Source organism: Cupressus sempervirens, chromosome 9 (genome assembly GCF_028749045.1).
Source record: "Cupressus sempervirens isolate cs-2001-9-10 chromosome 9, ASM2874904v1, whole genome shotgun sequence".
Lineage (NCBI taxonomy): Eukaryota > Viridiplantae > Streptophyta > Pinopsida > Cupressales > Cupressaceae > Cupressus > Cupressus sempervirens.
In genome coordinates this window covers 301720129-301736589 of record NC_143126.1, presented here as the reverse complement: position 1 = coordinate 301736589, position 16461 = coordinate 301720129, and the positions used below count along the sequence as shown (strand labels likewise).

Genomic DNA, 16461 nt, shown 5'->3' with positions numbered 1-16461 from the left:
TAATGATCCTTGATAGGAATAGTCATTCAATTCATTTTTTAAGTTATTCGTACGGAATATTATCATCCATTACTATTCTAGCTTAATGGAAGAAGGATTAGGTGTTGTCCAAGTTGCCTAGATGCCAACTTGCAATGGATTCCCCCAAAGTTTATAGATCCAAGCCCTTAGTCTTTCTTGGGACTTTGCCACAAGGTGCTAAGGGCGCTAATCCCTACCCTATCTTGGGACGAAGACCATTGCTTGGATTTATACAAGTTCCTCTTGGTAATATCTAGACTTCCCCTCTTAAGTCAAATAGTATACAAGATTAAATATAATTACATTGTATAATTTTGAATATTACTTGTATGCTCATATATTTATCAATAATATTAATAATATTAATATAAATATATTTTTATACATTTATTATCTTATTATATATTCTATTCTTTGTACAATATAAAATATTATTCATATTATTCTTTGCTTCATATATAATTATTAATTTAGTGATTATCTAAATTAGTTATCATCTAAATGCATGATCTCATTTGATTATTCTTTTCCTCACTGGAAGACTGTTGTTAATATCTCTGTTATCGAAGATCTTAATAAGAAGTGTCGATGCTCCTCATAATCTTAAGGCATACTTGATCACTTATGAAAGTGTCAATCAATATTATTATATGATGATTGCAGTCTTAAAATAATTGCTGGCGATATATATATTACGAAGTAATTGGTAAATATTTGCTTATTATTAACAGAGACTGAGAGGCCTATATATACAAAAGAATAAAGTGATGTTTCCTTAGGAAATGATCGTAAAGAATAGAAATATTCTATTCTAGCTAAAAGAAAGTTAAAGAATGCTAATAGATAACTACAACTAACTAAATATTAGAAACATTCTAATATTTACAATAGATTACAAACAGATAACCATTAACTAATTATAGAAGCTTATCTATTATTGTAATACCCCCCCTTACTGGTTAACTATCCAGAGCACAAAGCTGTCAAAAAGCGTAAAAGGAAGATTTTGTCTGCTCAAAGTGCTCCACACTGTTTGCTGTGGGCTGCAAACTAGATTGCTTAGATAGGGCAGCTAAGTGCTTCCGACATTCAACCTTCAGATGCTCATACTTGTGGCAATAGTAGCATTGAATGTTCTTTTTCTTGGAGCCTTTTGAAGCTGGAGCAGAGGAATTCTACTAAGATGACTGTTGAGAACCAGAACCACCTTATTGATGTCGCGATATTCGAAGATGGTTAACATCCATTGTTTCCATGTGCCATAATGGCGACCGTTGAACTTCTGATTTCCCTTGAGCAAAATATTAGTTAGAGATGCCATAGCACATTTTTTAGTGAAAAAGTGTGAAAATATGTGAAGGCACGTATTTCAAGGCAAAAAAATAGAAGACACAGAAAAAATAGAGTTATCCAGAAGAGAGCTCGAAAAACCCAAAAGGAATATGTTGTCATTTTTTGGATCCGTTGGTTCAAAAATCGAGGCACCAAAAAACATATGACAACCTAGTTGAGCTCTTGGAAAACCCACCGAGAATCTCCACATGAACAATAAAGAATAACCCTCGGTTTTTAGAGGATTCAGTTGCGTTAGTTGCAGATAGAAGGGCACGAATTTGCAGACTGGAAAAAATTGTAGGAGTCATAGACAAAATGGCGCGATGTTTTGGCAGAAAACCCTAGTTTCGAAAATAAAAGGCAGATAATTTTAACCAAGAAATTATAATTATTTTTAAATATTTTTAGAGTATTGGCTTTGATACCATATTACGAAGTAATTGGTAAATATTTTCTTATTATTAACAGAGACTGAGAGGTCTATATATATAAAAGAATAAAGCGGTGTTTCCTTAGGAAACGATCGTAAAGAATAGAAATATTCTATTCTAGCTAAAAGAAAGCTAATAGATAACTACAACTAACTAAATATTAGAAACATTTTAATATTTACAATAGATTACAAATAGATGACCATTAACTAATAATAGAAGCTTATCTATTATTGTAATATATATATATAGTTACTGTCTATTAATTTAGTTGCTGCTCTTTAAGATTGGTAGGCGGCCTTCTTTGTTGCCAATCCCATCTCTTTTAATTGCTATCAAATTCTTTTAGCTATGACTGTTTTCTTACTTGTTGATCCTATTTTCCTACCTCCATGCAATCCTATATTACCAAAACCATATTTATATATCATTGAGGGAAGGGTTGTGGGTCATGACCATACTCTCCCCATCATTGCCAACGTTTTAGCATGAACAAAGTCAATTTGTTATTGTCGAATTAGCTTGTAGACTCATTATTATCAACTGAATAATACCATTGACTAATCGTGTCTTATTGACTTATATTAGTAGTTTATTACTAGTACTATTGATTTAGTATTAAGTTGATTAAATATAGATGATATTGTTGATTACATTGCTTATGTTGATTAATATGAATTGTTTATTTGATTGATAGATTATAAATATTGATTTTTAACTGCATCTCATTGTATTGAATAATTGATTATATTAACACTAATATGCTTTAATATTAATATGTATTATACTGATATATATTATTAATTATGTTTCTTCATATATTTACTATTCTTGATTGTTTTATATTTCAATTCTAGTATGACTTAATATTGAATTTCATTACTAGAGGGGGGGGGAAGGGGGGAATATTAGAGCATCTTGACTCATCTTTAACTTGGAAGCACCTTGCTTGCTTGATGAACAACTTGTGGTTTGATAATGCTTTAGTTCTTCATGTCGCCCTTGATGTCAAAAGCATGCTCACACGTGAACCATTTAGCTCCTTGTCACCTCCACTTGAACTTCAACTTGAAACTTGCATTCCACATTCAGACTGTTGAAAGTTTAGCATCAGTCAAAGTAATACTGAGTATCTGAATCTATTATGCTCTGGTGTGTGTGTGTGTGTATACAAGTTACACAGACATGATTCAGATCGGGCCTCTCTTATTGTTGTTGTCGAGTCACATTGGGTTACTTTCATTATTGATATTATAACATTGTTATCTCCGATTAGGGATTGAGCTCCAACTATATTGCCATTGATATACATATTAAGTATTGTTATTGAACATGTTTTATCAGGCGTGATTAATCACAGGTTGTTTATATTAACTAATGGTTGTGACGCGTAGAGTCATGCCCTTCACCTTATATAAGTATTTGCTCTCATTGGTGGACAAGGCAATATCAATAAATTACATACTTGCAGTCCCAATATCGACAGAGTAATATTGCAGATTATCAAATACATTCTTTTCAGCATTCAGTATTCTAGACAAAGCACATTGGAGCATTCTGAAGGTACACTCTTGCTACTCACAAACAATAAGAAGTAAGTAAAGTCTGATATAATCTGATACTCTTTCTATTAGAGATCTTATAAAACTAACATGGTATTAGAGCCATTTTGATAAGAAATTTTATTTAGAACTCATATATATATAATTTCAGAGTTTAACATTTTGAATTTTGAATTTTTCTTTGAAAATCAAAATCGTTAACCATGTGAGGTTTGAGGATAGATTGGAGGGGGCATCAAATTTTTCTTCATGGAAAATTCGTGTCATGATAATACTAAGAGAAAAGGAACTAGAAGAGTATGTAGAATCAAATAAAACTATTCCGGAAAATGATCTAGACAAAACAACGTGGAAAAGGCACAACAATAAAGCCATGAAAATAATTATAGACTCCATTAAGGTTCATATTCTCCTGTCTATTTCTAGCCTTTCTACAACATTTGAAATGTTCTCCACTATCAAGAACACCTTTGAAATCAATAATACTTCCAGGTTGTTGACCTTAAAGTAGGATTTATTATACATAAAAATGAACAGTGGGGAAACTATCACTTCCTATTGTTCTAAGAATCTTTGAACTAAAAGATCAACTTGCCACAATTCAAAGTCAAGTTGATGATAAAGAACTTACCATGATTGCCCCAAGGGGACTTCCTCTATTTTGGGAAACTTTTATTCAAAGACTAAGCTCTCGACTTGAGCTTCCTAAATTTGAATTACTCAAGAATGAATGCACTCAAGAGGAATCAAGATTAGTGTCAAGGGGGATAAACTTAAATCAAGAGGGAGACATTCATGCACTTCAAGTAAGCTCCAATAGGAAAGGAAAATTCAATCGAAATAGGATAGAATCCAACAAACCTTATAAGAAAAGAGATTGGTCAAAAGTGAGATGTTTTAAATGCAACAAAATTGGTCACTCTCATAATGTTTGTCTTGAACGAAAAAGAATTCAAGTTGCTCTAGCAGAAATAAAAGAAGAAAAGGAGGAAGTAGAAGAAAATCATGCATTTTATCTAGCACTCTCCAGTGAGTTAAATTCAAACAAAAATACTTGGATCATAGACAGTGGAGCATTTCGACATATAACAGGTTTTAGAGACAAATTTAAAAACTTCTCTGAATACAACTCAAAAGAGGTAACCATCGGGGATAACTCCACTCATCCAATCAAAGGTATTGGGTCTTGTTCCATTCATCTAAATTCAGGCATTACTCTTCAACTTAACAATGTTTTATATTTACCTGGAATTCAAAGAAATCTAGTCTCTATATCTGGCCTTTCTGATTAAGGATACAAAATTGCTTTTCAAGAAGACAAAGTTCTGTCTTGGCCTTAAAATGCTAACATCAAGAAAGCTATCACTATTGGAGTTAGAGATGAGAGTTTATATAAACTTTGTAATCAACAAAATTTTGCACTAAGTCATGAAATCTCAGAGTCTACAGAAATTTGGCATAGGAGATTAGGTCACCTACATTTCTAAGCATTGTCATCTATAGGGAAAATTGTCAAAAGGTTACTTAATCTAAAATCAAATCACTTAGGTGTTTGCAAAGGCTATGCTCTAGGTAAAAACGTCAATAAATCTTTTCCCAAAAGTGTTCATAAATCAAAAGCAATACTTGAACTTATGTGGTCCTATGTCTATACCCTCTCTAAATGGGTGCCTCTATTATGTAATCTTTATTGATGATTATTCTAGGAGAACTTGGTTCTATTTCCTGAAACAAAAGGAATCTAGTGAAGTACTCTCAAAATTCAAAGAATTCAAAGCCCTAATAGAAAATCAATCAAGAGTGAAACTTAAAATTTTAAGATAAGATAATGGAGGAGAGCTCTAAATTTTTTAAAGATTTTTGCATTACTAATGGGATTAAGAGGGAGTTTTTTGTACCTTATAATCCTCAATAGATTGGAGTTGCAAAACATAAGAATAGATCAATTGTCGAATCAGCCAATGCTATAATGCATGATCAAAACTTTCATACTTCGTTCTAGGTTGAAGCATCTAACACTGCAATTTACATTCAAAATCAATGTCCGCACCCGATCTTGGAAAATACCATTTTAGAAGAAGTATTTATAGGCATCAAACCAGATCTAAGTCGCCTAAGGATATTTGGGTGTCCAGTCTATGTGTACATTCCTAAAGAAAAGAGAACAAAGCTAGAACCATCTCGGAATAAAGGAATTCTCATCGGGTACAGTGAAAATTCCAAAGGTTACAGGGTCTATATTCCAGGTCAGAGAACAATTGAAATCAGTAGTGATGTTAAATTTGAAGAAGACATTGCCTTCAACCTTTCTAAAAATAATGATGAGCCATTCACAAAACCTACCACCGAAACAAATGAAGATCATTCGGTAGAGAATGAGAGGGAGAATGATACCTACTTCGGATGATGTTGAAAATAATAACAATAAAAAGAGACCACTTTGGGCTAGAAAATTCATAGAAGAAAATCATGTTGAACCTAATGAAGTATTAAAAGAAAGCAAGAAAACAAGAACTCAGTCTTGTTACGTTGCATTAATAACAAAACTTATGAAATCATAACCTTCTAACACTAAAGAAGCCTTATCAAGTCAACCTTGGAAAGAAGCTATGATTGAAGAATACAATTCAATATTAAAAAATGATGTATGGGATGTTGTACCCAAACCTAAAAACAAATCAGTAGTTTCTTCCAAATGGCTGTACAAAATCATTCATTCACTTGACGGTAGCATTGAGAAATACAAGGAAAGATTTTTAGCACGAGGTTTTTCATAGAAGGAAGGTATCGATTATGAGGAAACCTTTGCTCCATTTGCTAAGTATACATTAGTCAGAACCATCTTGGCCATTGCAGCATCTAAAGAATGGAAAGTCCATCAAATGGATGTTAAGACAACTTTTCTAAATGGTGAAATTGAAGAAGTGTACATTGAGCAATCATAAGGGTTTATTACTCACAACAAGAATACTCATGTATGTAAGTTAAAGAAAGCACTATATGGGCTCAAACAAGCTCCCAGAGTGTGGTATGAAAGAATAGATAGTTATCTTACAAAGCTAGGGTATTCTAAGAATGAAGCTAACCCTAATCTATATTTTAAAATAGATGGAGATGACATGATTACTCTTGTGCTATATGTTGATGACTTATTAATTACAGGTGAAGAACATCCAATAAGCAAATGCAAACAAGAATTGGCAGCTGAATTTGACATGAAAGACTTAGGTTTTCTCCACTACTTCCTAGGACTGGAAGTTTGGCAAAAGGAAAATTGCATCTTTCTAAACTACGAAAAATATACTATTGATATTCTAACAAAGTTTGGAATGATGGACTACAGACCAGCTTCTACTCCTATGGAACTTAATCTACATAAATTGAAGGATGACATGGATAAATCTGAACCTGCTGATCCTACTCTCTATAAACAGATCATTGGTTCATTGATGTATTTAGTGAATACTTGTCGTGACATATGTTGTGCTACTAACACCTTGAGTCAGTTCATGGTTACTTCGAAGAAGATTCTCCTGATGACAGCTAAACATATTCTAAGATATCTAAGAGGAACTATTGGCATGTGAATCAGACATGATCAAGTTGAGATAAATCTTCATGGTTTTTTAGATTCAAATTGGGCAAGCAGCTCTACTAAGCGTAAGAGTACTTCAGGATGTTGCTTCAGTCTTGGATCTAGGATGATTTCCTGGTTCAACAAGAAATAGTCCTTAGTTGCATTGAGCTCTACTGAAGTAGAATACATAGCCTCTTCCATAGGAGCCAGAGAAGCTGTATGGCTACAAAATCTTTTATTTGATCTATTTAAAGAACCGTTGAAGTCTACTATCATTCATTGTGATAACTAGACTTGTATTAAACTTTCAGCTAATCTAGTTTTTCACAATCGGTCCAAGCATGTTGAAATTCCCTATCACTACATCAGAGATATGGTAGATCGAGATATCATCAAACTTGAGTACATCAGTACTAATGAACAAACAATTGATATTTTTACCAAGCCTCTTGCTAAAGTGAAGTTGGTATACTTCAGAGAAAAACTTGGTTTGATTAAATTGCAATTTTGAACATTGAATTTAATTTCAATTCATATGTGTTTATGGTTTTGTGATTGTTGCTTTAGATATGTAATGAAAGGTGACGATCTTTCATGGACATATACATTCAGAAGGTAATCTTTGTAAGGTGACGATCTTACAAATGATAGGCTTGTTATTATGATTGTTGTTTTGAATGTTTTGGAAGTCATGAATAACAAATGCATTATGATTACTCTAGATATTGTTTCAGACAATTAGAGATCATAATTTATGTTATTTGACAAGTCTCTATTTCTTAGAGTGGTAGTGTCAAATTATGTATTATGTGTAGATATTCTAATATCTGGATTCTTTATTACTTCTCCCTTGCTAAAGAGGGAGTGTTGAAAGTTTAGCATCAGTCAAAGTATACTGAGTATTTGAATCTATTATGCTTTGGTGTATATATATATACATACACATATGATTATATGCATACGTATATATGTACAGATATGTATGTATACAAGTTACACAAACATGATTCAGATTGGGCCTCTCTTACTGCTGTTGCTGATTCACATCAGGTTACTTTCATTATTGATATTATAACATTGTCATCTCTGATCAGGGATCGGGCTCCAACTATATTGCCATCGATACACATATTAAGTATTGTTATTGAACATGTTTTATTGGGCGTGATTAATGCCGGTTGTTTATATTAACTAATGGTTGTGACCACGTAGGGTCATGATCCTACATGGCCTTTGACCATCTAGAGTCATGCCCCTACGGGGACATGACCCTTCACCTTATATAAGTATTTGCTCTGATCGGTGGAGAAGGCAATATTAATACATAACATGCTTGCAGTTCCAGTATCGACAGAGTAGTATTGCAGATTATCAAATACATTCTTTTTAGCATTCAGTATTCTAGACAAAGCACATTGGAGCATTCTAAAGGTACACTCCTGCCACACACAAATAATAAGAAGTAAATAAAGTCTGATATAATCTGATATTCTTTCTATCAAAGATCCTATAAAACTAACACAGTCACCATTTCACAATGTCATGTTGTTAAGCATTTGAGATTTATATTTTATTCCACATGGAAATTAGTGCTAAGAAATCAAAGCCCTTGATGACAACGCTCTCATTAGATAGATGTTATTAATATTTCTTGAATTCAAAACCTGATTATACATACTTGCTTCTGGGCTGAATGATAATTCCAAGTCAAATTAATCAAATCATACCCCCTATCAAATTTGAATCTCTTTGAAAATGCATTCACAATCCTTTTAACATCTATGGATTTCCCTAAAATATCTTACACAATTTTCTGTTGCTATTAAATTTGGAGTTTGAAACTTAAATCCAAAAGTGTTTGATTCTATAAGGCCTTCTAAACTCTAAAACTTCATACTCTCACAGACATACAAATTCACACCCCTATCTTTTACCTGGTTTCCTTTGTATTCTGTGATCAGTTTCATCACCATGGCTGACATTTTCAAGTCATTTGATCTAATTTGAAGGCAAATTGATATCGGGCAGAAGACATATTGGGCTCAAACTTCTTATTATTTTTGGGAATTTACCATATGTTGGGTGCCTTCAAAGGTAGGGCGGAAAATGTGTGTTCATTGGGTGCTTTACCTTGTAGTTTCAGAAAATACACTAGCATTGGGTGCAAGTACAAGCCTTATGGCAGAATTTGTACATCCCTTGGCTGCAAATGCATGTATAAACAATTGGGGTGGAAATTAGAGGTTGGTTGGGCCTGAGGAACCCCAAGAATTTGGTTTATTTTAATGTCAAAGATTTCTCCTTTTGAGTTGCTGTTGTATCAGCAGAGTTTCTTTATGCATTCAGAAGATATAATACCAATGAATTCTTTTCTTAGTTATCGGATTTGTGCCCTAGAGGCCAGAGCCGGATTTGGGTCCGATCCAGATCCGGATTCGTGCAGATCCGGGCAGGATCCTTGTTTTACACAGTGCATTTGTCTGGATCCAGTGTGAATCCTCAAGGACCCACAGTTTTAAGTGGGTCTAAGATATTTAATATGACTTTCTTAAAATATATGTTTTGCTTTCTTATCCTAAAATGACCCTTTTATGCATTATATATACTAAAAACAGAGAGAAATATACATAATTCTAAAACTAACTAACTAACTAACTAACTAACTAACTATATATATTCAAGAATCCTAATTGGGAAAAAAAGATCGTGAATCCACGGATCCGAATCACGTGCCCAAATCAGATTCGTATCCCGAATCGGTAACTAAGATTCTTTTCTATATTTTGTTTTGATTAGGATGTTTAGCTTTTTGGTTTTTAGCAGCAGAGTGTGCTGTGAGGGTCTTGCACAAGCACTGAGCAGCATTTTGGAGATTTTTTTGCAGAGGACAGAGATCTAATCTGCATCAATTTATCAGATTTTTTTTATATTAATATGTATATAGTAAAATACTTTAATATCTGTATGCAAAGTAATATTGTTTGTCATCAAGTTTATTTGCTCTTTCTTTTATTCTGATTTTTTCAATTTCTTTTTCTATTCTCTCCTTTCATACGTAGATGATAGTACTCATCTGTTTTTTTTAACTTGAATGTATAAATATATGAATTATACACTAGAATCTATAAAAGAATAACTCACGTAATTGTAATTACATAGCACAATATATCTAGACATAAATAAATGAATTTATGTATGTATATCAATCATATGTATTTGTATAAGAATATTACTGATTCCATGCCTCTCTCTCTCTCTCTCACACACACACACACACACACACACACAAAGGTTGGGGGGGAGGGGGGGGCAGGGGACAGAGGGAGAGAGATAATTGTATATTTCTTTAAACTTATAAATTCAAATTAACAAGTTATTTTATTTTCTTGTTAACTTATATGTTATATATATATATATATTTTGTGTTGTCAATTTTCTCTTTAATCTCCTCTTTTTTCACCTCATTATACTCTTCTTGGTGATGGATCACCGAGTGTGATTTGAAATGTGGATTAAAAAACAACAAAGGAAAGATTAGTGCAACCGCGAGTTGGATAGATGGGACTTTTTATCAGTTGATACAAAGTGGTATTATCTAGTGACGCAGAACACTTTGCCTCAAGTTCAACTATAGATAGAAAAGTAGTTGCCATATGCTCAAAGTCAGCCGTGTAGAACCATGGTAGTAAATGAAGATTATAATTGGGTTGTGTGATTTTGAAAGCAGATTGAGTGTATATGTTCCAGTTAAGTAGTGCAAAGGCTTGAGTTATAGAAAACTTCTTGTGCAAAGTAGATTTGACCCTACTAATGATCCACGATGTATGCTCTAAGGATCAATTCATCAACTTAGAGGAGTAGAAGCAAATGGGAGCCATTTTGTCTAAAAGCGTAGACATTGGGATTTCAGTGGCATCTGAAGAACTTGACTAGGAGAAGAATGGAGTCCATCTTGTCACACCTAGCTTAGTTGTTATTTGTGGACCATCTTATTACATTATTTGCAAGAGCATCTCTTGAGCACAGACTTACAGCTTTTTGAATTTGAGGATGCAACTATTCTTGTCAAGTCCATTGATAAACCACTTCTATACGTAGTTGTATAACAGTATGATTAGGTGATCTACTTAATAATGTGTTACATTGCAAAAGTCAAAGCAGAATTGATGAAAGGTTTCAAAAAGATAGATTTTGGTTATTTTCAATACTATTTGGGGAATGGAGTGGTTCAAAACTCCATGTATATTTTCATAGAATATGTAAACTATATAGGTGAAATTCTGAGCGAATTTGGAATCATATAATATAAACCACGTAGCATACCTATAAAAGAAATTTTAGAGTTAAATGGTTTTGCAGAGTTTGAAGATGGAACTAAGTATAGACAACTCATTAACAGTTTGATTTATGCAACCACAACCAGATTGATTTTGGTGTTCTCTCTAGGTTCATGCAAAAATTGAGAGAAAGTCACTAGGTAGCAGTACAGAAGGTTATTCAATGTCTGAAAGGAACTTGGAATTCTGGGCTTAAATATATGGCAGCAAATCTCAAACTAGGTGGATATTCAGATTCAGACTGTACTGTTTATTTTGAAGATGGGACTTCTACTTCAGCTGTCTTGATAAATTTTGGATCAACAGTCATCAGTTGGAATTCAAAGAAACAGTTAGTGCTAATATTTTCTTTTCTATAAGTAGAACATGTGGCAGCATTAGAGGCAGGTAGAAAAATATTGTGGCTTAAAAAGACTGAGGTTTCATCAATATCACTCATGGTTGATAATACTTCAGCAATCAAAATGGTAAGAAATCAAGTATTTCACAATTGAACCAAGCAGATCAACATCAAATTCCCTTTGGTTTGGCATTATGTGAAAAACAGTAGTGTCAAATTGATATATTGTCCAACTACAAAGTAACTAGCTGATATCCTAACAAAAGTGCTTATAAGAGAAATTAGAAAAAACAGGAGACATGCTTGGTCTTGTTATAACACCTATGGATCAAGGGTATATATATATATATATATTCCTTGGTTATAGACTATAGTTCAAGAACATTTTATTCTCTTGTATAACCTAAACAGCTATCTGAAGATGGACTAGACAGTCATCTAGGGAATGAACTGAGTAGTTGCTCTTTGTTGATAAATATGTAAATAACATCTCTTTAAAAAAAATAGATCTCAGGTTTGCATTTCCATTTTCACATTCCGATTCTCTGGCTTGATAGAGACCACTTAGAAGACTAGACAGTTGCATATATTTGGTTGATCATGCCCTTTGACCTCACTGGCTTTGAGTCAGTCTGGCAGGAGTGGCTGCTATTCTGACCTATTAGCATTACATTTATTCCTGATTTTGATATGAAAGGGCTATTTATCTAATTCCTGGGCTACAATTATAAACATTTGTTTTGTTTGAAAATTTTGATGTGTGTGAATAGTGACAACATATATTTTTATATTTGAGTTTACTGTTCACCAAAAGGATTTTAATATTCCTTGTTCCATGCTCATTGTTGATCTGAAGGTGGAATTTACACTACTAGATATTCCAATGCAAACTAGAGATGCTACAAAAAGCAGTAGAGAAGGTCAATTAGAATCTGAAGAGTTAGATTTACTTTTAGTGTATTATTCACTGTTGAATATAAGATATTGTTGTCATTTTTTGGTTTACATCTTTATGATTTTGGTTGTCTGCAGTGTTTGCAATGTTAAAGCTACAAGCAGGGAAACTCTACTATCACATTCTGAGGGAAAGAAACACAAATCAAAAGCCAGAGCATTTCAAGCTAACAAATTAAATCAAACTAGCAAACCGTCTTTAAATGGAAACATTTCTGATGATAAACTGGCAGGCAACCTTCATTCACAAGAACAATCAAACATTGAGGACATGCAAAGGGAAGAGAAACATGATAACGTTAGAGGAGTGGAAACACAGGACTCCCTGGATGAACGACATGATAACAAGCAAGATGTTGCACCTGGTTTAATTAAAGACTCAAAGGGAGAAGATGAACATTCCAAGAAGAGGAAGAGGAAAGAGGAAAAATCCAGATTATTGGATACTTTGAATGTTGAAATTAAGAAAGATCTGATAAGGCAGCAAGATCCTCATTTATTAGATACCATAGAGGACAGTTCAAATGCAAAAGGTTTATCTAGAGTCAATTTAAAGAAGGAAGGTAAAGAGAAGTTGCGAAATAAAATCAAGCAGACTCATCCTGAATTTGTTCAGGCAACTCCTGGCAATGAATGTGAAGTACTGGACAAAGGTAAACGAGATGACAGAATTGATGACACTGGGGCCAATACAAATGGAAGTGCTAAAGAACCTTCTAACTTACCAGTGAAATGGAAAAAAATTATTAAGTCAGTATTGAAGTCGGTAAGTGTTCCTTAAAATAAAGTAAAAACATATATTTCCTCAAGAAATACAAGTTGATTTTTCAACATGGATTTCCAGTCATGATTCTGAAAATATTCTGAGGCTCACAATGCTGGATGTGATCCCTGCGTGCTCTAAGGTTACTTATTTGCTTAATAATGGTAATGCAGAGTCCTGATGGAAGCTTAAGAATTAAGAAATTGCAAAAGGAAGTTGTTCCTCTTGCTATGAAGGCTCTTGAGTCAGCCGGAGTCTGTGCAGATGAAGACTGTGTAAAGGACAAGTTTATGAAGAAGGTAAGTTTGGTATATCTTAAATTGTTGTCTTTTTCATGTTGACCTTGCTTCATAAATTGGTTGCCATTGAACATTGGTCCACTTTTTACTTACTCCAGTTGATTTGGTGGCAGTATTCTTGAATCTGAGAGTTTTCGAGTGTAATAATTTTTGTATTATTCTGAGGATCTCCCTCGTTGGAAGTCCACTTCAAACCACGATGTACTGAATTTTTCTCCCATTGTGCTACCAAACATTGCAGGTTCTATCCAGTTCTATGTTTGTCATGGATAAAAAAGTTGTGCGGTTGGCCTAGGTAGAATGTGGAGAGATGCTCGCTGGAAGTTTCTTCTGATTTTTCAAATTAATCTGTCACCATACCGGCAACTTATCTAACTTTTTGATGTCCCTCTCTTTCTTATCTGATGGCTCTGGCAAGCAGTATTTACCTGAATTATAGTGTTTTTAAATATAGAAGTTCATTGGAGATTTCCATCGAAGGATTTGTACAGGTTTCATTTTTGTTGTGTTGGAAAGAAGATTTATTTGTCAGCTTTTTTAAATAGTCCCAAGTCCACTAAAAATCACATTGACTAGAGGCACAATTGTGTATCTGTTATTCAGTTCTCAATTCATTGAAGCTTTCATTATTAATTTATTGCAACAATTGTAAGAATCTGAATGTTGTATTGTTTCTTGTATGCTCCTTCATGTTTAGACATACAGATGGCTTAAAATCTGTTTGATGAAATGTCAAATGTACACTGTTCATCATAGTGTTTAGTGCTTGTCATTCAGACAATACTTAATGAGGAGTGGAGATTTTCCAAACAAAATCTCTTTGACCATGAGCAACATTTGATTTGGGTTGGGTAATTTGACTGTTGAGCTATAATTGAAAATTGATCTTGCCCAACAGACAGTTGTCACAGCCTTTGATTGTTGAGCTTTCTGTTTGATTTTATGTGTAGGTCCCTTTGATGGATAAGCTTTGGCTTAGATGAGACAACCTAAGTGTCTCTCCCATTGAGAAGTACTTAATTCCCCTGACCTTACTGCACAAGTCTTTGCATTTACCTCTGAAGTCAAACCATTCGCTCATCCAGTATCCTTGATCAAAATTTCAAGAGTAGTTGGAACTTTGCTTTGAGTTTGATTTGTTTGGTTATGTCTCAAAATGATTTGGATGCAAAATTCCACCTGGTTTCAAAACTTAATCATTGCTCCGGATACTTAAAACTGTTGCCCCCCATGAAAGGTCCTGATGGAGTCCAAAATTTTGCAAAATTTAGGATCTCCATTCTTGAAATAATGTTGGAGATTCACGATGGAAATATAAGCATTGGTATCAAATCAAAGATTCAAAATTTGAGGAGTTCAAGTGTATGCAGTAGGATATGGTTGTGTGCAATTATGCTACGTATGATGAAATACATTTAAAGCAACTATACAATAGCTAGAAAGCGAGGGAGATGTTGACCTCACATAAGAGGAAGCATGTATAAATATAAATGAAACATTAGTATATGTAGCAAATTGTATATAGAAGAAATGGATACCAATCTTACAATACAAAGACATTCAAAGTTATTAAGTGTTCAATCAGTTATGAAGATATTGTGGTTTTAGACCAAGTATTACCAAACCACAATATGTAATACAAATGAATGAATAAGCAATTTATGTGTCATAGACTCCAGCAGCAATCAAATAGTTTGGACATGTGATGTATACAGAATGGGCTGATAGGTAACAAAGTTTAATGACAGCAACACAGACCAAAGAAGAGATGACCGGTCAAAAACAAAGAGCAAGAGCTTTTAATTTTCAAAGTACTTGAAGGAAGAGTCAACATCCACATCAGCATGAAAGCATGATACTTTGCAATCTTAGACAGAGGCAATGTTCTTTTAAAAAAAACGATGGATATTATCAGCGGTGAATTACCTGAATGGTTCTAATACTCCAGAAACAAACAATGGCACAACCATATACAAGGATAGTTACTGTCATAATAATGCTACAGTCAGAATAAAACATATGAACGGCAGTACTTGTGATACCATGTATATGTGTAAGTCTGCTGCGTTGTGAATTTCTGGAAGCGTATAACCATAGATGTCCCAAAGAAATGAAGACGTTGTATATATCAATTTATTTGTTAACCAAATATTCAAATCGAATAGATTGAGGAGATTCACATGATATCGGGAGCAATTTATTTTTGGGAATAATATGTTTTTGACATACGAGCCTGGAGATGTTGTCAGTTCTAGAGATACGAGGGATGAGAACCATTTAGAGGATAACATAAATCTATCTGCTACCAAAGGCTGTAGACAAAGACAACAAAGTCTCAGGTTGTAGTCAATTTTGAAGAGACGTCATTTCAAGGGGTGCAATACGAGAATCAAATGAATTTGATTGTAATGTATTCAAAACTCTCTAAGTCGTGACTCCAAATTAGAGTACCACATAGAGCGTCATCTCATGGAAAGCATGCTTGCTGAATATGTACGTTTAGAGGATCTTTATACGCATTTTAGCAATACCATATACATGGCAACTATTGCAAAATGGAAGACATTGATGGATTTAACATTCATGCCACTTTGAAGAAGGCAATGATGACAAATAAACGATATTGAGCAGCGATGTTGGAGTCCAGTTGTGGAAGCCCGAACACAACACGCATTTCATGAATGAAGGTTTGAATAGGAAGGATATATGGTGTGATCCCCACTTGAAGAATCTCACGCTAGACTATGCATACAAGAGCATGATGAAGAGATCATCCTTGTTGAACGACAAACAGAGTCGTTAGGAGTTCTATAAAAACATATGAGAAGGGGGAACGATGGAA

General features: G+C 33.8%; 1 protein-coding gene across 1 annotated transcript in view; it reads left to right on the top strand.

The window, feature by feature from the left end:
- The window catches only part of LOC149538602 (zinc ion binding protein), a 47350-nt gene extending 33098 nt beyond the window's left edge, over nt 1-14252 (top strand). Inside the window, exons 5-7 of the mRNA XM_089799914.1 lie at nt 12636-13323; nt 13494-13619; nt 13861-14252. Coding sequence (XP_089656040.1) covers nt 12636-13323; nt 13494-13619; nt 13861-13914 — 868 coding nt within the window. The 3' untranslated portion in view covers nt 13915-14252. The remainder of the gene's footprint in view (nt 1-12635; nt 13324-13493; nt 13620-13860) is intronic.
- The last annotated feature ends 2209 nt before the right edge of the window (nt 14253-16461 follow it).